The following is a 24,605-nucleotide window of genomic DNA, read 5'->3' on the forward strand; positions in this document are numbered from 1 at the left end:
TGTGAGCCATATGCTAACATGCATGAAGATAAGTTGAGACATTCTGTACCAAATTATTTGTTTCTTTCACATGATTTAGACCAAATTTATCGTTTTCATTAATATCATTTAATGTTTATTTTGTTCTATGAATATTATTAATATTTTTTTAACATGAAGATTACTTAATTTTATTCAATATTTATTTTATTATATCAATAGCATTATATTATTTTTTAAAACATAAATATTACTTAATTTTTCTAAAATTAGTCGATTTTGCATAAGTTATATCACAAAAAGCTGAAACTAATATATTATTCAATTATGTCCAAGTATTTATATGAAATGTCACTTTTATTTCTTCCTAATATTATTTTATGAGAAATTATTGAATTCAATCCTTATTTTTTTAGTTTTCTATTGAAGTCTATTATGTAAATGATTGTTTTTGTAATAATTAAGAAAAAAAATTAAATGACTATTGATATTTAGAATGTATGATGCAATAATACTGACACATTTATTAACAAAAAATTATATGTGTTCAACCATTATTTTCCAAATAAGAAGAATAGGGGGAAAAAAGGGACTTGTAGATACAGAAGACACAATAGCATTTAATACGTATTTCATTATTTAAATTTATTATGCGTTATTTACAATAATAATAAAACCTATAATTGTAAAATTCTTGCTCTGCAGTTTTTTTGGTAAGAAAATATTAGCAAAAACATAATCCTGACACAAAAATACAATGTTTTGGTTGGAATGACTCGAAAAAATAATTGCATCATAATATTAGAAACAATTAGTTGGACGGGCCAAAAAAGATTAATTCATGCATAACTTTATTTGGCTAGTGTTGATAAATAAATTAATATAATAAATCTAATACCCATTAAATTATGCGAGAATAATTTTACGGGTGATATAATATAAAACAAAAAAGAATAATATATTATAATAGGATAATTAAAATATTTAAAGATAAAATTATTCTTAAATTAAACAATTCCATTATTATTAAATACAACCTAATAATTCCAAGGTTGCCTCTCATTGAAGACTTTAAAAACCTTTTTTTCCACCTATTACTTTCCCATTTGCTTTTGATTCCTTCAACTGTACCTAAAGACTACTTTCTTTCCTTTCTTTTTCCAACAAAAATTTCTAAAATATATTTTTATCGAAGCGTTTAATAGAATGCATAAAAATATTTATTAATTATGATATTAAATATTGAGTTTAAATAAGAATGGTGTTATTGTGATATTAATGTCAAACTCATAATGTACTATATATAATAACTAATAAGTATGATTGTACGAATATTGTATTAATAGAACTAATATATTGTATTATTAATTTCATAATTTACTATATATAAAAATGACAATAAATAAGATGTATACTAACTAATACTTCAATAGATATATTGGTTGTAAATAAATTAAAAATACTAAGTACTAAGAAATTAAATAATAAAATTAAAATATATATATATATTTTTAATTTTCTCTAATAGAAACAAAAGCTAATAAGATAAGTCACCCTCAAAAGGTAAAATTACCGTGGAACAAAAGCATGTAATAAATAAATAAACAATATAAGAAACAAGAGATTATTATATTACAAGGATAATGTGGGTCTATCTACAAAGGAGTGAATGGTAAAATTAGGCCTTAGACAATTTTAGTTAATATTTGTTAGAGTTAAATGTTTTTTATTAACTGACTTGAGAAATCAAATGTCACATTATTAAAAAAAAGATCTATACATCACATCCTGATTTAAATGACTATTTATTAAATAAAATAAGAAAAAGTAACTAATTTTCCTATAAAAAACAACTAATTTTATTTATCTAGTTTTTAAAAGTAAAAGTTGAATGAATCTATTCTAGTGTTATAATATTTTTTCACTTAAGAGGTGGTTTGATTTGAAATTCCTACGGTAAAGTAATTTTTTTTAAAACATTTATTTATTATATATACCTAAAAAATCAATTTTAATTATATCAAGAGTAAAAATTAAACTTTTACATTTTTTTTCTGTCCTAGAAATTGGACAGCGAAAATAATGCTATAATATATATTATTAGTCACAAGGATAACAATATACATAACTGAAAAAACATATTAAAATTTGTTTTGACTTTTAAATTTCACATGTATTAAATTAATTGAGATAAAAAAAATACTATTTAATAATTATACTTGAATAATAAATCACAACAACTAACAATTCATTAAAAAAAAAACATTAAAAGTTTTATTAAATCTCAAAATTTTATGTGTCAGGAAAATTGATATAGAGATATACTTAAAATCCAAGTTGAAAATTATTTTTAAAATATTATTAATCATAAAAAATAATATAATTCAAAATACTTAAAATTTAGTTTGAAAATCATTGTAAAAATATTATAAATCATAATAACTAATATAATAATTTGAATTACTCAAAATTGAACTTGAAAATTACTTTAAAAGTATTATAAATTATAATAAATAATACGACAATTTAAATTACTTAAAATTTAACAACTTAATTTTTTTAAAAAATATATTAGAATTTTGGTTAATTGTCAAAATTTTACATGTGCAACATAAATTGAGAAAAAAAAAGAATCACATATATTTTTTTGAAAATTACGTTAAAAGTATTATAAAACACAATAAGTAACAACTTAAAGCATTTAAAAAATTGATTGACTTTGTTAATTTCATATGTACCACAAATTAAATCAAATAAAATAACATATATTAGACTCGTGTTTACTCATAACTAGTACTCCCTTCGTTCGAAATTGTTTGTCAGATTTCTATTTTTAGAGTTAAATTATTAAAGCTTTGACTAACATTGTAAGATGTATTTTTTCATTATATTAATATTCGAACGGAGTGAGTATTATATAAAAGAAAATATTTTTTCCCAAAATAAAATTTAACCATAACTAGCTCGGCGCCTACTCAGAAAAGTCTTTGGAAAAAGTAAAAGATTAAAAATAAAGAGAGAATAATTGTTTTAGAGGAACCTAGGGCATACTCGTTAATCTTTACTTTCGTCGAGTTTTACGGGTAATTAGGCCAGCACCGTCGGCAATTAGTCTTAATGAATCACTGTCTCCACGTTATTACAGCATACTTATTATTTAGTCCCAAAATTATAGCACCCATCCTTTCATTTTCATAATTAAATTGCAGAAATCACCATCGTTGATTTATAAGAACACAAAATCACCTTCTCACAATGCAGATTTCAGTATAGAGAGAGAAAGAGAGAGAGAGAATACTGGAAAGAAGCAGTAGGCATTGTAAAGAAGAAACATCTAGATATACTCTAGAATAACTAAAACCCTGTTTTCTCTTTCCTTTTTTCTTCTTCTTCTTCTCTCTCTCTACTGTTCCGTCGTCTGCTCATTTTTATCTTTCAGTATGAGTAAGGAGAAAGAACGGAGGATGTTCGTTGGTGTTGTTTGGAATTGTGCTGCTGAGCTTAAGCTTCTTCTTACTGCTCTTCTTTTTCTCTGTTCTCTTATTACACTTCTTCACTTTATCCCTTCTCGTTTAATAACTTTCTCCCCTGTAGATCTTGGCAGCTGTATTTCTACTCCCATCGCCCCACTTCACTCTGTTTCCCACTTAAACGCTACGAATTCATCAACCCCATCTGCTAATACGAGTACTACTACTCCACCGCCGGCACCGGAGTCGCCGTCGTTGGAGAAAGACAGACTGTTACAAAACGGTGTCGTTAAGAGAGCTTTCAACCCTTTCGGCTCCGCCGCATACAACTTTATTCTGATGTCTGCTTATAGAGGAGGTTATAACACTTTTGCTGTAATGGGTTTAGGTTCAAAGCCTCTTCACGTCTACGGCAAACCCAGTTACCGTTGTGAGTGGGTTTCTTCTGATAAACAGAAAACCCCCATCTCCGTTGTTGGTCATAAGATCCTCCCGGACTGGGGTTATGGCAGGGTTTATACTGTGATAGTCATAAATTGCACTTTCCCTGTACCAGTTGGCAACGGCGAAAATGGCGGAAAACTTCTCGTTCACGCCACCACCAACGGCGGCGGCGACACTAACTTTAACACCACCGACACTTTCGAGGCATTGTCGGAAACGGGAAAGGATTTCGTCAACTTCACTTCCGTATATGAAGCTCCCCCAAAGTATGATTTCTTCTACTGCGGGTCATCTCTATACGGGAACTTGAGCCCACAGAGAGTAAGAGAGTGGCTGGCATTTCACGTTAGGCTGTTCGGAGAGAAGTCCCATTTCGTAATTCACGATGCTGGAGGTGTACATGAGGGGGTAATGGAGGTGCTTAAGCCATGGATGGAGAAAGGATACGTTACATTACAGGATATTAGGGACCAAGAGAGATTTGATGGGTACTATCATAATCAGTTCCTTATTGTCAATGATTGCTTACACAGATATAAGTTTCAAGCTAAATGGATGTTCTTCTTTGATGTGGATGAGTACATTTATGTACCAAAGAAGAGCACCATTAAATCTGTTGTGAATTCCTTATCGGATTATACACAATTCACCATTGAACAGATGCCAATGTCTAACAAGCTCTGTCTCGAAGAGGACCGCGGTAAATCCTATAGGTAACTTTTCCAGACACCCATTCACCTTGTGAATTTCTTAGTTTAGTTCAATTTGGCATTTACTTATGCATTTATTGGTCAACATGTTTCTCACCAAACATTCAAGATGCTGAATTTCGATTGACCCGTGTTGGTATTTTTAATTGAAATAAAGAATTTTGCTACTTAAACTAAATCAACCATCCCAATTTGGATAAATTTGTTTAGTATCAAGACAATATATTAATGTTGATTGTTGTTCCTCTAAACATGAGGTCTTTCTCTGTTACAGAGCATATAGTTAGATATTCTGGTAATATTTTGTTGATTTGTTGATGTCTTGTAGTGGTAGATAATTGAGATGCTTTGATGGGTTATTAGACTGTTCACGAGTAAAGGAATTCTTGATTGCTACTTTAGTTTGGTGATTAGTCTTGTGATCTTGGCTTAAAAATTTGATTAATGCCTTATTTTGTATTTGCTCTAGTGGAAGCTTAGCTGTCTTAATTTGTCAATATTCTAATTACCTTAATGAGACCTGTATTAGCTGGATCAAATGTTTTTTCCATGGTGTTTGGAATGGAACCTCGACCAAATTAGCTGTCCTGAAAAAATTTAGATACTTAATGCTCATCACCAATTAAAGTTGTGTTTTTTAATATTTAGTTGTCATTACCTAGTTGTAACTGCGCGTTCTTTTAGTGAGTAAAAATTGTATCTTTGAATAATTGAATCCACTATTCGTATATGGTATGCTTGATTTTGATAGACCAGAAGACTGGATAAAAGAAAACGATTTGTGGGTTTTTACGAGTCGTTTTCAACTAAAAATCGTCTTTGCTTAATATATTTTGGATGAAGTTATGTGTTCAAACACTTAAAACTGATGATTCAATGCTAATTTGGCTACAGAAAATGGGGGTTTGAGAAGCTAGTGTACAAGGACGTGAAGACAGGTATTAGGAGGGATCGAAAATATGCAGTACAACCTCGCAATGTGATCGCCAACGGTGTGCATATGTCTCAGAATACAGTAGGCAAGACAACACACAAGACAGAAGGACGTATCAAATACTTCCACTATCACGGGACCATCGCGGAGCACCGTGAACCATGCCGGCAGCTGGTCAACACCACAGCCATCACCGTTGACGGTATCCCTTATAATGTTGACACTACAATGAGAGATGTTGCTGCAACTGTTAAGAGATTCGAACTTAAGATGATTGGCACTACATTACAAAGAACGCGGCAATGAGGTCAACATTGTCTTGTACTTTGTTTTCAACATGTGTTATTACTTTTAAGTTTCTTTTGGTTAGAGCTATATATATTCTTCTTCTCTTGTTCATTTCTGTATGATAAAATTTTTCTTATACTTTTTGGAATAGAAGCATGGGTGGTATAGAAACAGCAGTGACAAGCATATTAGTATATGATTCGTTTATTTATATATTTGTAGGATTACAGGGTGTTTTGTACTGTTGTCTTTGTTTATAACACTATTTAATTCGCTTTATTTTGCCAAAAAGTTGGCTGGATTTGATTATGATTGTCGGTGTCAAGGGGGGCCTCCCACCTCTTATCAACACACAACTGGCATGTAGAAAAAATATAACCGTATCATATTAGAAAAATGATTATCTTCGTTTGGTGCTTTTTCAGAGGGACCTTAACTCGCTTATTCATTCTTTCGGTTAGAGTAGGTAAAAGTCTCACACTAGTTAGAGAATGGATTGATGGCCTGATTTTGGATTAGGTATTTATATCCTTACATGGTATCGAAGTCAGATCCATTCCTGTCACACTCTTGTTGAGCTTGAGCGTGAAGGAGAGTGTTAAAGTGGGTAAAAGTACTGTTTACATAGACATGAACAATTGCCTCCTCATGAGTTAGTTTTTGGAGTTGAGTTAAGCTATCGTTCATTTGAACATTGCTTATTACTTAGAACATTAACAAGTGTCCAAGCATTCCAGTTAAAATATTGGATTTGAATAAGTTAATGATCATGATTAATGGATTGATGCTTAGTTATGGGGAATGCTTTTGCTTTTTCTTTCATTGTCCAAGGCCAAAAGGGTTGGTATTTCCTCTAGAACAATCAAAATAGTACCTTTAGTTTAAGTCAAACATTTCATGTGGATGACAGGTAAGTGTGTATATTTATTTGATTCTATACAAATTTAAATCTCTAGTTATACATATTTATGTGAAAATTATAATTGTCATTATGAAATTAAATGAAATAACAGTTTATATACTATACATTAGCATTTTCTTGGATTGGCAGGCAAGAAAGTTACTTACACCCCAATTTAAGCAGTTTTTTTTTTCTTTTTTCCTTCATACCGACTTTGCTTAAATCTTTGATGAACCCATAATAACAATTATTGAGAAAAAAAAAATACTGAAAGCCTTCGAGTGTACTCAATCATATGAGTATTTTTGATAGGTGTTATGGCATGCATATGTCAATTTTTTGGCTACTAGTGTAAAACCAACGGTCTCAAAAATGAAATATGATAATGTATGATTAAGACTGAACTTAGATACGTTAAAAGAAAACCGCACAGGGCATGATGAGGATGTGTGTTAATTGGAGTACCTTTCATGTGTACAGCTATTTCTTTGTTTCATAATATAATAACCTATGCTCCATACACAATAATTTGGTAGAATGTTAATTCTCTTTTGGGCCCCCCATTTCTGTCTTCCAATTGTTGTTTTGCCTTTATTTGATGTTAATTCATTGTATTTGGTTTTCATTCTTAATATTCAACAAGAGAAAAAGAAACAAAATATACTGTAGAAATTGCAAATTTGATGAGCTAAGAATGAAATGGAAAAAACCCCTTGGATTGAAATTTACTTAAATCACTTTCTACCAAAAGAAATTATATGTATGGAGTGGAACAATGACAATGTTAGAAAATTTCCTAAAGTATATTCAAAGTTTTGACCTATATATATTATATTTCTTCTGTCCATAATTATTTGTCCACTTTTGAATTGACACACCTATTAAGAAAACAATGAATAACATAACGAGTTTACCATTTTATTCCTGTTAATGATGAAGTGAATGAAAAGTTCTATACTTTTTAAAAGTAACTAGTCAATATAATAGATAAAAAAAATACTTCTTTCTTGATTTATCAAAATAAACAAGCAATTCGAAATAACTAAACACAATATAATTTTTCAATAAAGTGTGTCCGATTGATGACTACGGCACTCACTGAGTGGGCCCAAAACAGCATGGTGATGAAGTGTGTTGTATGGAGGATATAATATCAGCTCGAAAGAGGGGACCAATGGAGTTTAATACAACTGTGAATTCAATTAAAGCGGAGCTTAAGTGATTTTTGGAATAAGAGTTTTCTTTGGGGTTGGTAAGACAATGGGACCATAAACATAGAGTACTACTCCATTTTAATGAAAAAAATTTAGCCTAAAAAGAGTTAAGTACATTCTAATTTGTTTCAATTTATACTTATTACTTCCTTCATTTTAATTAAAAGTAAAATAGTACTCCTAAAAGATTCACGTCAACAAAAAAATTAATAATGAAAAGTGATAGTTTAACAAAATTTAATTAATATGAACTAAAGGAAGTTTTATTTTTGTTTGAAGATTATAAAAATTGTGACCGATGTGTAATTTTAGCACACGGGTTCATGTCGACAAGAATTCATAGTGAAAGTGATTTCTCAATTCCGGCAAAGTTGACTCTTAGATTTGCCCACAATTAATGATTGAGGCAGTAAAATATATTTATTTATCTGCGGTTATTAGTTTAGAACAAAGCAGTACTTATTTCACATACTATAATCACCAAATTCTGTCAGATATCTCGGCATGTATTTATATAGTTTCGATTATCGGTAAAATACTGTCACCAAGTGAAATCTGCGATTCCACAAATGAACTTTTTTTTTAACCAAAAAAAGGTTTAAAATAATAATAATTAGTATTTTTCTTTGTAAATTGACATTTTAGGAAAGTAGATGTGTCAGTGAACTTTAATCTATTGGGCTTAACTGCTGCTGGAGCCCAATGTCTACTAAAGCAAGTACCCTCGAAACTACTCTTTTCCTTTCTTTTAGTTGTCATAATTTTTTATAGAGTTCTATGATATAAATTATTTACTATTTAAAGAAGTGCTTTAATATAAAAGTTGCAACTTATTAGATTTTTTAATATTTAATATTTTATTTTAAATATCGAATTAATATAATATAATTTAGTTTTAAAAATTAGTTAAATTAATTTTAAAAAAATATAGCATGACAACTAAAAAGGAATTGAGTAAAAAAATTTGCACGCACAATTTTGGGTGAATTTTGATATAATGTAACATAGTTACTCACATTTGTATGCATGTTTTGGTAATCCGTGAACAATCTTTTCAAAGATTACGATACAATTTACAGTATCATGGACTATAGTTATTTACTAAAACTTGTTGCAATCAAACTTATTCTGATCCACAAGATATTTGCTAAACTTATTTAAATCGAATCAAAATTTAAATATTAACGGTGGAAATATCATTTTTTTTTTGCAAATCACCCTTAATTATTAGGTCTTTTGGTTAACCGGATTTAATCTTGTACCTGATTAAGTGTATAATAGTACATAAGGACTATTAGTCTCAATCTATCTGTTGTTGATGATGAATATGTTCAACCACTTGAGCAAGTCTCACTTATCAATTAGTACACCGTTAAATACTTAGGGTGCATTAGTTAAACAAGGTCACAATTAGTTACAAATTAAATTGATACATAGTTTTACTTTGAAAACAAATGACTCATATACAATAAGTTACAGTTTGGTATCACTCGTGAGTTCTCGTCCAATCTAATATATATGAAGATCCACATGACATGAACAAAGGTTTTACAAAAAAAATAAAAATATTTGAACCTTCTTCGCCCCAAATCACACAAGTATATTTACAAACTTAATTTTATATCTCGATATATAGCAGATGATGAATCCTCTTGTAAAAATCTATCACTCCGACAATATCATGCACTCTGAGCTTCTAGAAATGTAGTGAAATCTTCTCTAGAAGTAAGCATTCGTGGTGTTATGCAGGACGTAGGTGATGGCGGGTACGATGTCGGGGACGACGTAGAAAACCGAACATGTCGGGTCGATTCATGTGATTTCCTCGAAGAAGTTGTATTTTTGAGGACACCTTTGACTTCTTTATCGAAAACAAACCCAGTCGTAACAGGGGAAAACGTGTCGTCGTTCGCATTACTGCATCGGATGAGCTCCAATGGCAGATCGAAAAACATGTTGTTGGAGGCTGCATCTCCAACGTCGTTGATTATAGCTGCCGATGATGTCCACGACCCACATTCGAATTTCTCCAATGAAACTGTCCTTGAAACAACATGTGGTCCTATATCGGACGATGAAGATACACCGCTTACTTGCCTTCTCCCTGATTTTACATGTTTGATTCCCTTCCCAAATCCTGGAATGAACAAACACAATGCTCCGCATTTAAACTTTTGCTCGTCCTGATTTCGTCCCTCCAACGTTTTTTTCTCATAAAATTCTTCATTTCTGTTGCTAATTTCTGATTCAGGGGAAAAGCTGTTGTTATTGATCAAGTACTTATTGTTGTTGTCTGCTACTTGTTGAATGGTACTATTAGGAGTGAACCAAATATCGAATTCTTCAGGTGGGGCACTAGCTCTGCCTTCACCACACGACTTGCTCTTCCGTAATTGGATTTCTCTCAATCGTTCAAGGTTTGTTAGAGCCACGGAGTGTTGACGAGCCAAATGATTAGTTGATGACAGAGGAGAGTGTAGTATATGTTTTTTCTTCGAAAAATCAGGAGACGAGGTTGTTGAATTGGGCAAGCTGAAGCTGGATATTTTCTTAGTAATGTTGAGAGGTTTGGGTTTTGAAAAGGGGATTGTAAGTTCATTTGGTTCTTTCAAGGAGATTGGATCCACTGAAATCTGTTTCTCACTGCCTGGGCTCTTGTTCATAAAGGGATCAGTTACTTCAATGAAAGTTTCGTCATCAGATTCTTGAGGATCCATAAAGGCAGGCATATATTTGTGCTGAAAGTAACTAATGAAAACTGAAGAGAGGTGAACAATAAGTTACATGAATGAGGTATTTATAGGAGAAATGCTGCAAATGGGGTATAGTTAGAATGTGGATGCCATGTCTTTCAAACCTTAAAAGTTATGATTCCCACGTTCTCTGTCTCTCACTCTTCACTCAGTACGATAATTTCTATGACATGGGATGCACTACCAGATTTAGTTTTAGCAATTCTGTAGAACCAATTAGAAGCGCAGGAGATGGTTGAGATTTCTTTACTCTTAATCAGATATCTTAGGTTTGAGTTTTGAGAATGAATGTTTATTAGCAAGATCAATAAATATTGATACTAACCAAAAAAAGTATAGATGACCTGGAAGACTAATTCAGTGTAAAAGACACCAACGTCTACCTTTAGTAACAAATAAAAAAAATTCTAATTTTTTTCTTTTAATAACAAGTCACAAAGTCGTCTGATGGGTGACACACAAGAGAGTCTCCTTAACTAGTGAGCTGGAAAGTTGATAGTTTTATAAATCTTTAGGTGAAGAGAAAAAACAAAATGTGGATTGAAGGGGAGATTTAATAATTCAATTGAGCTGATATTTTGACATAAGATTTGCCCTAATTAAGTCAACTTCACTCGTGTGTTGGGACTTGAAAGGCTCAAACAAGATAAATAATGTAGTGAACGTGCAGCCACACGGTTGCTTAGAAGTATATAACCAACCAAAGCATGGACAATAGAAGAATGTAGGCATATAAAACTCAAAACAAAAGACACCAATGCTACAACACTGCACATGAAAGAGATTTAACCCATTCAAGAACCCATTCCTTGAGAACATGCAAAATGAAATACAGTTGCTTCATTCCAGTAGCATCATTTATTTTTTAAAAATATATAGTGATGGTGTCTGGTGCTATCGCGAACCTCAACTAGTTCACTGAGTACCTGCTACCTTTCACTTGCACTGGTACCATGTAAATGTGTCCATCAAGATTTAGTAGACGGGAAGAAATCCTACCCATGAGCATCAGAAAGTTCAAAATTAGATTCATAGTATAATATCAAACTCACTATTATTCGAGAAATAGGCTTTATTTGCAATGGATGTACGCAGACAACTTACAGATATAAAATGGAATAACCTTCACTAACACAATCAACACAACAGATATGCCAATTAGGATGGAAAATGCAGATAGACCAAGTACAGAGCCATATCCCTGCGTGAAAAAGCCCCTCGTCAGAATCAGCTCCAGAAGGTTTTGAACTTATTAACAAGAAAAAAATAAAATTCTGGGAGCAAGAATTCACAAGTAATTTCGGAGTTGAAAATTTTTCTCTACTAGCTCGATTCTAATTTGATTATCACTTAATCAACTAATATGTACCAAAGAAAAAGTGGATTTATTAACTCTTCTATCGATGTTCCCAAAAATAAAGTTAATATTGGTGCTGTTAAGGCTACACTAGATTGCACAGACTAAATGATACTTATCTGATACTAGATACAGACTGCCAAATATAAACGCACAGATTCTTAGCGTTCTCTCATCCACTAACCACAGCTGCAGGAACTTCAGGGTCATCGATCTCATCGGCCTCCTCAAACTCTTCTGCGAAATCCCAGTTTATGTTGAGACGCATGGCAGCCACTTTTGGATTGACACTGGTGTCTGGCCTTTGCATCAGGGATTTGCTAGGTCTGCTATTCTTCGGCTTTAACCTGAATCCAACATGAATAGTGCATAACCATTAGTTGGCTGTTGATGATACCAACGTCATTATTGGGGATAGTATTTAAGAAATCATTAAATCATAGATCTGAATATATCTTATGTGGCCTATTACACTACTTTCGTCCTTCCCAACTTACACGACAATTACTTATGTGAGGTTCGTTCCTTCAAAATCACTTTTCCACTATCACACATTGGTTAAACTAATATCTTAAAATATGTAACCAATCGACTGATGTCCCATAAAAGCAGATAGAGGAAAAGATCTAGTGGATCTCAGAGAGTTCTGAAAGAGGAGTTTGCTACCTGGTCAGAATCATTTGACAATAAGTTGGTGCTGATGGGTGTTCATGGTCCATTTGAAATGCTACACCATTTGGCTTGGATGTAAACATCAAAACTAAGTAGTATAAATTAGTCTCAGAGATTTTGTAGATGAGGTGGTTTCGTGGGATAAGTCAATGTTGATTAATCAGAGTACATTGTCACCAATAGTCCCCACATGAGCAGTTCCCACCATGGAAAACATGAAACCGGTTTTTGTCCTTGATGACAAGCGTTCTTCCAAAAACTTTGGAGATGTATTTACACGAAGAGTGGCAATCATTGCATGCTCGGAGATTTTTTGTCACCCGTATGATTGTTCCTGGTTTTGTTCTCATCAATCCAAATGCAATGGCCAACTTCTCACTATGGTGATAAAGAATATCCTTTTTCAGATCCTCTGCCACATCCTGATAAACAGACTTGAAATCAGGCACATATCCTTCTTCTTGTATTCTAAAGATTAAGTCCTTCAGAAACCTAGAAATTTCAAGATATAGGGGATGATCCTTTTCATTCGCCATAAATGTGTAAACAGCTCCATTTATCTCAATTGAGCTCATGCCTGGATCCTTCTCCAAAGTTTTTGATTTGAACAATAATCTGGTAGACTTTACACCCTCCAAATTTCCAGATAAAGCATAAATATTGGAGAGAAGTATATAATATCCTGCATCATGTGGCTTCAGCTCAAAAAGCCTCTGTGATACCTCAACACCTAGCTCAATATTCCCATGAGCTTTACAAGCACCAAGCAAAGCACCATAAACATCCACACCTGGTTGCAAATGCATGCTCGTAATTACTGAGTAAGCATCATTTAATCTCCCTGCACGTCCAAGAAGGTCAACAACACATGCATAGTGCTTTTGATTAGGATAAAGGTTCCATCTTGCTACCATATTATCAAAAATATACAATCCTTGATCAACCAACCCAGAATGACTACAAGCACTCAAGACAGAAACCAAGGTTGAATCATTTGGATCTAAACCTAGATCCTTCATTTTCAGGAAAAGGTCTATTGCATCATTACCGTACCCAAGCATCCCATTACCAGCAATCAGTGCATTCCAGCATGCAGCATCTTTCGTAGCCATCCCTTCAAAAAATCTTCTGGCATCACCTAACTCAGCACAATTTGCATACATGTCTATAATAGATGATCCCAAAAAAGTATCACCTTCAAAACCATTTTTTATCACCAATGCATGTACCATCCTGCCTTGTTGCAAAGCTCCTGAACTGCTGCATCCTGATAGGATACCTATCAGTGCCACCGAATCAAGCTCCACCTCATCAGTTCCCATCATCTGATTGAAATGTTCCACCACCATACTCCAGTTTCCACTATTCACAAACCCCGTTAACATCAATGTCCAAGCAACTACATCTTTTACAGGCATCTCACAGAATATACAGTAAGCATCATCAACAAAGTTTACACCAATATACTTCTCTATTAGACCAGTTTCAACACGTTGGTTGTTATCATGACCAGATTTAACTACTAACCCATGTATTTGAGTAACTATTTGTAAATCCCCAACGCCAAAAGTAGCAGAAACTAAACTCATTATCGTAAACGTATCCATTAACAAGCTCCTTCTCATTAAATTGAAGAGCCAAATTGCTTCCTCAACCATACCATTATTGGAATAAGCAAAAATAATTGCGTTCCACGAGACAACATTCCTCTCAGGCATACTATCAAACACGTATCGGGCAGCAATGGGATACCCTAGTTTCGAATACATATGAACTAATGCACTTTGAACAAACACATTACATTGATACTCTTGCTTAACCCAATAACAATGAAGTGATTTCCCTATCAGGTTCAACCTTAATTTTCCAATAGCAGGTAAAATACTTGAAACTGTGATTGCATTAGGCATTAACCCACAATTAACCATCTTACCAAATAACTCAATAGCTTCAAGAAAAAGGCCATTCTTTGCAAACCCATTTATCAATATGGTCCAAGAAACCAAGTTTTTGTGCTCTATTACAGAAAATATTTTGTGGGTTTGTGTTATAAGTCGACATGATGCATATGAATTCATCAATCTGTTACAAAGACGGGTATCCTGAGAAAGACCAGAAATAACAATTTGGGCATGCACTTGTTCAATAGGTTTTGGTTCCTTAAGTCTTTGGAAGATTGAAGCATCCCATAGCTCAGTAACATTGAAGTAATTGGGAATGTGAGAAATTTTGAGTTTCGGATGAATTCCATTTTGCCGCCAAGTGAAACTGTTCGCTAGGGTTGAAAATCGAACCATTTCAACTTACCACTTCCAATGACACCATCTCAATTACAACTCCTCTGATAAAAACAAAAAACTTTGATAACTTTCTGAAAATTTGGAGAAGATGATTAATGTTTAAATGACATGAACTTTTAAAAACTATAAGAGTTGACTTAATATGAATACAATGGCTTGTCATGAATACGATTACACTTTCCATTTTTATGATACGAGACTTTATTATATTGAGTTTATTTATATTGAGTTGTCCGTATGTATGTCATGTGGCTTGTGTAGAGCCTCTTGGGATCTTATACAACACGTTATATTTAGGATATATTTCAGCCATGTGTTAATTTTGTTTCAATTAATTAAGTCGTTTGAATGTTAAGAAGGTGACTTCATAAAAAATATTGTTAAAAATTTATTGAGTTCTTAATGATTGTATTATTGAAGTCTCTTATTGATTTGATTCGTGTTTTTGGGTGAATTTTAATAAAGGATACTAACGATCCTATGTGATTGGAAATAGAACATAGAAGTTTAGAAGGTTTAAAGATGAAAAACGAAAGAGAAGAGTCTGAAAACGCCTGGAGAGGTGGTTTTACTTTTTGTTTTGATTAACAACTTCCTCCATGATTATTTAATTTCACCATTTGAATGAACATTTTATTTGCAAGATTATAATGGAATGAGAAATTATTAAAACAATTTGACGTGATCATACATTCAAACCTGAATTATTGATTTATCCAATATTAAAAATCACAATCAAATCAATAACCCAATAATTTTTTATGGGAAAATTATATATAATAGCAAACTAATAACCTAAAATAAATGGAGTAGTTAGGGTTTGATTTAATTGTGCTCCATAGCAAACGTTAGTTAAAGTTTGTCAAGCGTCTCTCTCCCAAAAATCTCGCTCGCCACTCTCCATTCTCGCTCGCCTCTCTCGCTTTATACACAAAAGTGTATAAATTTTGTTTTTGTTTTGTATAAAGCGAGAGAAAATTGTATATACACATGCAAAAATATATATCTTCGTGTTATACACTTAATTATACAATTTACAAACAGTTCACTTCAGATATTGCAGAGGAAAAGGCCAACGAATTACACAATTGCGAATTATGCAATTGCAGTGAAATACAATTTTCTCTAGCTTTATACAACAGAAGTGTATATATTGTGTTTCCGTTTTTGTATAAAGCGAGAGAAAAAACATATATATTCTTGCTATACACTTATAATTATGCAATATACATACATTTTAATTCGATTCAACTGTATGCAAAGCAAATTTTATAAAAAAATTGCAGCGAAATAGGCAGCGAATTATACAATTGTGCATCATACAATCGCAGTGAAATAGCGAATTATACAATTGCAGCGAAATAGGCCAGCGAATTATATAGCATACAAATATAAAAAAATTTATTTGCTATATGTGAAAGTTGCCCAAAATCTAATGATCCAACAGTAACAATCCAATAACGTTTGATTTTTAGACACTCCACTGAACATGGCGCTACCTCACTGATTCTGCACAATGGGCCAAACCCGACTTCCTGCACAACGTGAACTGGGCCAAGCTAGCGAAATGAGACAATCTCCATTTTCAGCCCACTCATAAATTTTCTTTTAAAGCCCATGGGGATGTGTGCTACAAAAGTAAATTGTACGCGTAACGTGACATATATGGAATCGAATAAAAGTACAGGTGAAATTTTTGAGGATGGACCTATGCAAAGATGCGCTACGAATAAAAATAAGACCAATCAAAGGTTAAAAATAGTTCGAGGTACAATACCTTTCTTTCACAAAACTTGGCCCTGCTTGATATTTATGTACTTCATTGTACCATGCAATCTTCAATAAATTCATCAGTTCCTTGCAAGACCCCTATATGCTGCAACTACAAGACAAGAGAAATTTAAGTTTATAAATTATGAATTTATACTTTTTGTTTTAAAAAAATAATAATACATGATTTGAATTAAAATGATTGTACGTGTTTTTGTCAAAGACAAAGCGTCGCATCAAACAAGGGAATCCATTAGGCAGTAACAGTGATGGGTTCGATAACCCAGCCACACATTTGGGCATATAGCAAATAAGCGTGCATGGCCTTTTAACTAGCGGTCACCGCCGAGTCTTGTTTAATTCTACGTATCTCATGTCATCAAAAACTTTGCTGTAATACACACTCCCTAACCCTTCATATAAATATATACTTATATTCCAGAAAATTTGAACATTGGAACATATTCTCTTCATACTTGTACCTTCATAAGGAAATTGAATTAGAAATGAACCTAACCTTAAAAATTGTATTGGACTATTGACGTTTTATCAATGAATGTGGGATTACTAAAACTCAACTCTTTTTGTAGTATTTGGGGTGTAAACAAGATAATATGAAACTCAAAATCCGGTGACACAATATAGAATGAATGAATCGTGCGTGTTCTAAGACTATAATAATAAAATAATAATAAAATGGACTTATAATTGGTTTATCCAAGGTCATACAAAAAGATAAATTGCAATCATAACTATGTACCAACGAGAGATACTAATATAATTTAGAAAAGGTAAAGTTTGAAGCTCACTAAAAATTTACACGATACATATAACACTTACAGCCTATTTGGCTCAGCTTAAAAGCTGGTTAAACTGACTTAAAAATTGATTTTTGACTTATTTAATTGTTTGACAATACTCAAAATAACTTATTTTAAGTTAAAAAAATTTATTTTAAGCTAAAAGTTAAAAGTTAGGGCAGAGGTATTTTATTTTAGCTTATAAGCTGTTTGAAGTTGACAACATTTTTTATTTTTTTGCCCTTAATATTTTTATACAATCTCCAAATTACCCATATAACCCGAACATCTCTTTCTTCCATTTTTTCCCTTTTCACGCTTGACATAGCAACAAAATTGATTGTAAAGGCGAATCGCATAATTCTCTCCTCCTCCTCCTCCTCCTTTTCTTCCCCCTAAATTAACTACTTTTGGACATTGTTAATGTAGACTCAACTCATCACACGATCACTAATTAAACAGAAATATTATAACTATGTCATGAGATACGTCATTTCCACTCTACCATTTGTTTATTACTAAACCCAATATTCATCTAGCAATAAGGCGCAAAAGATAATTAAAATACTTACAAAGATGAAGTGACGTATGAGAGCATAATAATTTATGTATCGTTTAGCAATCAAATTCCATATATTAAAATAAATACACTAAGATTAAAATGCTTCTAAAATAAAATATCTTTGCGCAAGTGGAAAACATTGCAATTCTATCATATTATGCATGCAGTAGATATCAAGTTCTTGCGCATTTTAGATAAGGTTAAAGAATAAACTGTAGAAAATAATTAATCTTCTGCGGAAAATAGCATACTGTTTTTCTACCATATGCTTTTGAGGCACAGTACGTAACAAGCTCATGCAAAAACTGTGACTGGCTGCTACCAGAGGGAGATTGATTACCTTCGGTTGCACATATAAACTTAGAAAAAAATTACATATACATTAACAACGGAGAAGCTAGAATTTAATTTAAGGAGTGTCAAAATATAAAAAAATAAATTCGTGTAGAAGCCAACAAGTGTCAGTACGTAATATAGATATACATTAAAAATATTTTATTCTAACTACACAACATATTTTTCCGACGAAGGGTGTCGGTTGACACCCCTTCACTTGTAGTGACTCCGCCACTATATATATATTTTGAGAAATTGACAGAAATTAAAATATAATTAACAGTGCACCCATTAAGAGCACAGGAGTGTTCTTGTGTCATTGGTACAAGGCAGAAGAACCACACGTGAGACCAGTTCAAATCCAGCTAAACCGCTATTTCATTATTTTTATTTTAAATTTTATTTAAAGATTATATATGTTGCACCCTTATTAAATTTCTGAAGGTTGGGACTTCTTAGTTTTTTTCAGCAAAATCAGATAACGTTACCTATCAAATATGCTAAATTTTGAAAGGGAAAAAAAACTAATTAAAAGATATTTTAGGTTGATTAGTAACTTGCTCTAATTAAGTTCTAAATTCAAGACATATGGACTCGAATCAAACATTTTTGTTCCTCCCTAACGTCTTCCTGGGTCGATTGGTGTTATATATGTAATATGTTCATTATATATGTTTTAAGTAGTGGCAAATCCAAAACTTTGCATATGTGAAATTTGTTTATTTAATCCTTTGTGTTTAGTATTTGATTTGAGTTATACGACTTTTTTTACATAAAAGTAATTTAAAAAATAGCGAAAATTTTATAGTAGTATTTTTTTCTATTTAAGTTGTAATAAACATAAGGCATCATTTCCTTGTATCTTAAACTAAATGATATATCATCAAAGATTGAAGTGCTTCCTAAAGTTAGTAACCAAAATGTCATTCTAATTTTACGTGTTTTTTTTTACCTCTAGTACTGTGCATTATGATTTATTTTCCAAGGGTGTATATATATAGTTTCATGTGAATTTTTTTTCACTAAATAGACAATCCTTAGCAATGAGATAATTATATTGTAGTCGATGGTATTAAATTTCACATATAAAAAATATTAAGTACTCCATTTTCATTTCTAAAACTTTACATGTTTGTGACATGAGTACTTTAATTTACAATTGGGTGAAAACAAGTGCATCCACCACTATTGTTACTTTTATTTGTTTGGGTTCCCACCCTCTTCGAAAGTTTAAGTTTCGATTAAATTCGAATAGCGTATTATAATATTTTTTTTAGATAATACTTTTAATAAAATAATTTTTATATTTAATTTTTTTTAATTAAGAATAAAATAATCTAATCAATGTATCGCTAGGTACATCATTGTTGTTTGCTGTCACTCATTTTAAACCTTAATTATTATGAGAAGAAAAGTTTAGCCAATAGAGCAATAAAGAGTATTTAATTAGGTCGAGAATGAAAAGGTGGTTTGTGCATAAGAGGAGACAAATTTAATTAAACAAATGCAATAATATCACCATACACCATACCTTAAATTAATCTTCTTCTCGTTAATTGGACAACACAGATTAATTAAATAACGTTTTCATTGAACGTTTCATACATAATGTAAAAGTACTGGAAATGTCTTAATCTTATATTGGCAAAATGAGAGACCTTTTCCCTCGAATAAACGACAAATCCATTAAAAAAAATTTGTCTTACCTCTCTAAAAGAGTGACAAAAAACGCACCTAATTTGGTGATATTCCTTTTCTTCCATTTATTTATATGATGTTATTTGATTAAAAATAAAAAAATAAATTATTTATTTTAAGATAAAAATGTAATTTATTATAAAAAAAGTTTAATAGTATATATAAATTAAAAGAAAGTATATCAGATAAAATAAAATATAATGAATAAACGCCTTTGAATTTATATATCCTCACAAAAAATAAAATAAAAAAAATTAATTGTAACAAAGATTAAACTTAATTATCTTATAATTAACTTTCACAATTAAAGATATCTATCATTTTGTCCCCTTCTTTAACTCATGGAAGTGGATGAGAAGTCATTTATGTTGGTGATAAGATCAATAAATTGAAGGGGAGCTTAAATCATATATATGCACAGTGAGTATTAACATTTTTCTCCATTGTTAGGTAACCCAAAAAATTAGCTAATTTAACCTCTAATTTTGTTATATATTTTGACGTTGAAATTTATAAATTTAAGTTTTTAAAATTGCGTTTTTCAAGATGTATTTTACTTTTAAAAGTTCAAATTTTGTGAGTGTAAAAAATTTCAAAAATACAAAATTAATTTGAGCTAATTTTTAGAAACTTTAAAATATTTAAATATCAAATTCCTTAAAATCTAATCAATTTAAGGACAACCAAATATTTCAAATATTTTTTTTCAAAATCGTCTTCCCAAATATATCACCTGACACTAGCTCAATCGAGTTAAAACGAGTGGTGGTATAAAAAATCTCACAGAAATAGTGTGCATATTTAAATGGAGTTAAAAGGCAGAAGTATCTTCTAAATTGTGATTAAAATATCAAAAATATATTTAACTAAAATAAGATTTAATTACACCCAAATTTATTTTTAAAATTTTTTGTACATCTTTTAGCTTACACTATATATTTCACAACTCTAAGTTGTTGAGACGTTAAAAGATAATTAAATCTCCAATAAGTCAAAAAAATCTACAAAATTACCAAAAATATGGATGGGGATAGGGCAATAGGACTCTTGTTTAATTATTGTGTCTTTATATTTTGGTCATATAATCTATCTTATCTCTATTTAAATACATATGTATACTTTCTAACCTGACTTCATGTGATCATATTTTATACCCTCAAACTTATACACATTTAAAATTATAAAACATAATTATCGGTTATATTAAATTAAAAATATATTTTATATATTTAATTTAACTTAATATTATTAAACATAGATAAGAAGAAGCATTTCCATTTTTTGTTTTTGGTCAAAACCATAAATCATTACTCCTTACTTTTCCATTACTTAACTTGAATACAAACACTTGCCAGTTATAAACCAGCTCCAGAATACCCCTAATATATTCGAATAAAACGAAAACAAAATAGAGAGAGATGTCACGTGATCACCCTGAGGCGTTATGCGTAACAACAATCTCTGCAAGTTCCATAATATGATCACTGTTCATCTTCTTCACATTCTTCTCTATGCTATTCTCGTCTTCTTCCTTCATGTTCATATAAATGCCGTAAATATATGAACAAAATCCCCATACACATAGCGAAGTCGACACAGCTTTAAGCCCACTGAAATAATCACCGTAAACTAATACTCCACCCAACACGTTTATCCCCATCAGCGCCGTCATGCATACACCTCCAGTTAACGACGTCGTCAAAAACACCATCCCTGCCGTACCCATGAAACACACCTGCCACGTCACCACATTAAACCCCACCGTCAGCCAGTACGCTTTCGGTCCTAAATCGAACACCTTCAAGCTCTCCCTCTTCATCTCAGAGAAACCGCCGTCCGCTGCCATACCCACCGTGGCCAACACCGTCGCCGCTATCTCCATGACCAGCTGCATTTCCACTACCATGGCGTAGCAGTTAACTCTTTGGTATATCTTCTCCATGACAGGGAGGTAAAGAGCGAACATCAATCCTGCACCTACGGTTGAGAAAAAGCCTTTGAAGTACTTCGCCTTTGTTAATCCAATCGGTTTGTCGTGACTTGAACTCAGGGCTAATATGACCGAACTGAGGGTGAGAACGACGACACAGTTCAGATTGGGGTATGTGATTTTTTGCTTGACGATAATCATGGAAGTAACGAGGGTAAAGGCCAATTGAGTAGACAAAACCAGAGAATTCGTTGAAACAGGAAGATAAGAATTCCCCCAAGAGAAAAGAAGATTGTTAACCCCCAACAACAACCCGATGAGAATTGAGAGGGCGATGATTTTAGGGGTGAACCCAGAAAACAATTTTCTGTCGGTGAAAATTCTGAAAAAGCAGATTGGGAATAGAAGAAGAGGAAAACCAGCACATTGTACCCAAGTGGAAACCCATCTACTGCCACCTTTGTGATTGAAGTAGAATTTCGAAAGCAGACTAGACGAAACGGAACCCAAGAAGAGACACATGTAATTGATAACCAGTAAAATCATATAGTAACGCTTGCCCATTTCTGCTTGCATTTTGGATCTGGTGCTTACTCTGCCAGTACCACCTTTGTTGTTGCTACAATACATGATGATCTTCGCCAGTACTGCTCTGATAAACCACGCGGCCTGCTGTTGATCTTGCTGTCGATTTTGGTTAAGCGCTGCTGGTGGTTGTTGAGCTGATAACTCCATTAATTCTCTGCTGAAAAGCTAATTGGTTTTTGTATGAAAATTTTTGAAGCGGCGGAGAAAAGATGAAGAATGTGTGTTGTGTTGTGTGACAGATGAGACGAAAACCTTTGCCTTTTTAGAGAGCGAGCACTGAATTGCCAATTGAAAACGTATGATGTCTTTTTATATTAAATCACTTCAACTAATTGCTGATAATTAATTTTTAGAATTTAATTAAATTATATTAATTTAACATTTAAAAAAATATATATTGATAAGCAATAGGAAAAAATAATATAGATTACAATGTTTTACATATTAATATGATAAAAAAATATATTATAAAGATATTGATAAAAATTTTTATTGTTTGACTCTAAAAAAAGGAAATTATGACAATTAAAATTTAAAGTAATAATCAATGTCATATGAAAAAAATCTTTTGAACAAATTTCTACAATTTAGTTAAATTACATTCTCATGATTAAAGTAGAAGTGAAAAAATCAATTCATAAAATTATATTTGGTTTAACAGTTTTGATTTGGACAGATTAATGATTGGCATATTTTATTAATTAAGGTTATTTTGATTTGCTTAGTTTAATCTATATTGGATTTGGACTGATATAAAGTTTAAATTGACTGATGAGAAGTCTTGTCTAAATATATTTTGAAATATGTATTTTTTATGATGTTTTTTTTATATAGTCATATTTTGAGTTTTTTTATATCATGTACTCAACTAAATTATAAGGAAAAAAAACTTCAATTTAAAACTTAGTTCAGAATTGGACGAGATGGGTTATCAACCCATTTTAAGTTGAAAAAATTATTTGGATGATATTTTTAATAAATAATCATTGATTTGAATGATATTTTTTATTTGTTGTCATTTATTATGGTACATAATAATACTGTGTTAAATTTGTAATATTTATTTAATGTGAATTATGTATCATAATTTTTTTTAAAAATATATTATATTTAGTTAGTGAAAAATTGACATATTATATTATAAAAGTATTTAATAATAAATTATTCTTTGTGATATGTATTAAAATTATATTATAAGTATATTAAAAGTAATCAAATGAAAAAAAAAATTATTACTATGAATGATAAATATTTTTTAAATATATTATATTTATCGTAAGTAATCCTCTTTTAGCTATATTGCTAAGATTAGTGATACGCTTATTTATTAATTTAATTTTAATTCTCTCAAATTTAATTCAATGGTGTATTTGACAACCCTAATTTTTTAAGCAAAAAATGATATTCATATATTCTCTTTTAATTTTATATCATTTAGTTTCATCCCACCATAAACATACATTATTATCAATTTATACCTAATATTTTTAATTAAAATGCCTTTTCTTCATTTTAAAAGTATTTCACTCAGCAACCACACTCTCTTTGGAAAATTTTTACTATGAAAAAAATAAATTCTTTTACATGTCCTCTTTACTCTTTATTAAAAATGGAAAGTGTCTTAATATTTATCATTTTACAAAATTAATACATAAATAACATTTTTTTCCTATTTTACTATGAAGAGTTACAAACCTTGAAACTATACATTTGACCAACATAGAAAAAATAAGTAATTGATGTTGTTTATTAGTTAAATTAATTAATCAAAAAAAAAAATTCATGCTCATTAATTGAAAACTCGACAAATACTAAATAATGTTATAGTAGTATTAATTCAAAACTCAACAAACACTAACTAATGTTACAGTCTTAAATTTACTTAGTTTCTTAAGAAAC

General features: G+C 31.3%; 4 protein-coding genes across 6 annotated transcripts; 1 reads left to right on the forward strand and 3 right to left on the reverse strand.

Annotated features, from left to right (window-relative positions):
- The first annotated feature begins 2,967 nt into the window (after window positions 1-2,967).
- On the forward strand, window positions 2,968-6,116 carry LOC101245716 (galactan beta-1,4-galactosyltransferase GALS3). The gene is made up of 2 exons (XM_004232555.3): window positions 2,968-4,606; window positions 5,498-6,116. The coding sequence occupies exons 1-2, from the start codon at window positions 3,420-3,422 to the stop codon at window positions 5,841-5,843; spliced, it is 1,533 nt and encodes a 510-aa protein (XP_004232603.1). The 5' UTR covers window positions 2,968-3,419; the 3' UTR covers window positions 5,844-6,116.
- A 3,234-nt stretch (window positions 6,117-9,350) lies between these two features.
- Window positions 9,351-10,669, reverse strand: LOC104645781 (uncharacterized). Its single transcript, XM_010318202.3, has one exon. It carries the CDS (start codon window positions 10,667-10,669, stop codon window positions 9,620-9,622), a length of 1,050 nt encoding a protein of 349 aa, XP_010316504.1. The 3' UTR covers window positions 9,351-9,619.
- On the reverse strand, window positions 9,351-15,215 carry LOC101245419 (pentatricopeptide repeat-containing protein At1g11290, chloroplastic-like). 3 transcript variants are annotated; one of them, XM_010318200.4, is made up of 4 exons: window positions 12,717-15,215; window positions 12,235-12,397; window positions 11,798-11,894; window positions 11,230-11,688 (listed from the first exon to the last, which is right to left on the reverse strand). In XM_010318200.4, exon 1 carries the CDS (start codon window positions 15,017-15,019, stop codon window positions 12,896-12,898), a length of 2,124 nt encoding a protein of 707 aa, XP_010316502.1. In that variant the 5' UTR covers window positions 15,020-15,215; the 3' UTR covers window positions 11,230-11,688; window positions 11,798-11,894; window positions 12,235-12,397; window positions 12,717-12,895. The 3 variants fall into 3 exon arrangements, with proteins under 3 accessions (XP_010316500.1, XP_010316502.1, XP_010316501.1); XM_010318199.4 differs by having other exon boundaries at window positions 11,350-11,688; window positions 12,206-12,397; window positions 12,717-15,163; XM_010318198.4 differs by having other exon boundaries at window positions 9,351-11,688; window positions 11,798-12,397.
- Window positions 15,216-21,522: 6,307 nt separating this feature from the next.
- On the reverse strand, window positions 21,523-22,999 carry LOC101245119 (probable purine permease 4). The gene has a single exon (XM_004232554.5). It carries the CDS (start codon window positions 22,851-22,853, stop codon window positions 21,618-21,620), a length of 1,236 nt encoding a protein of 411 aa, XP_004232602.1. The 5' UTR covers window positions 22,854-22,999; the 3' UTR covers window positions 21,523-21,617.
- Window positions 23,000-24,605: the final 1,606 nt, after the last annotated feature.

The sequence above is a fragment of the Solanum lycopersicum genome, chromosome 2, assembly GCF_036512215.1.
Source record: "Solanum lycopersicum chromosome 2, SLM_r2.1".
Taxonomy (NCBI): Eukaryota; Viridiplantae; Streptophyta; class Magnoliopsida; order Solanales; family Solanaceae; genus Solanum; species Solanum lycopersicum.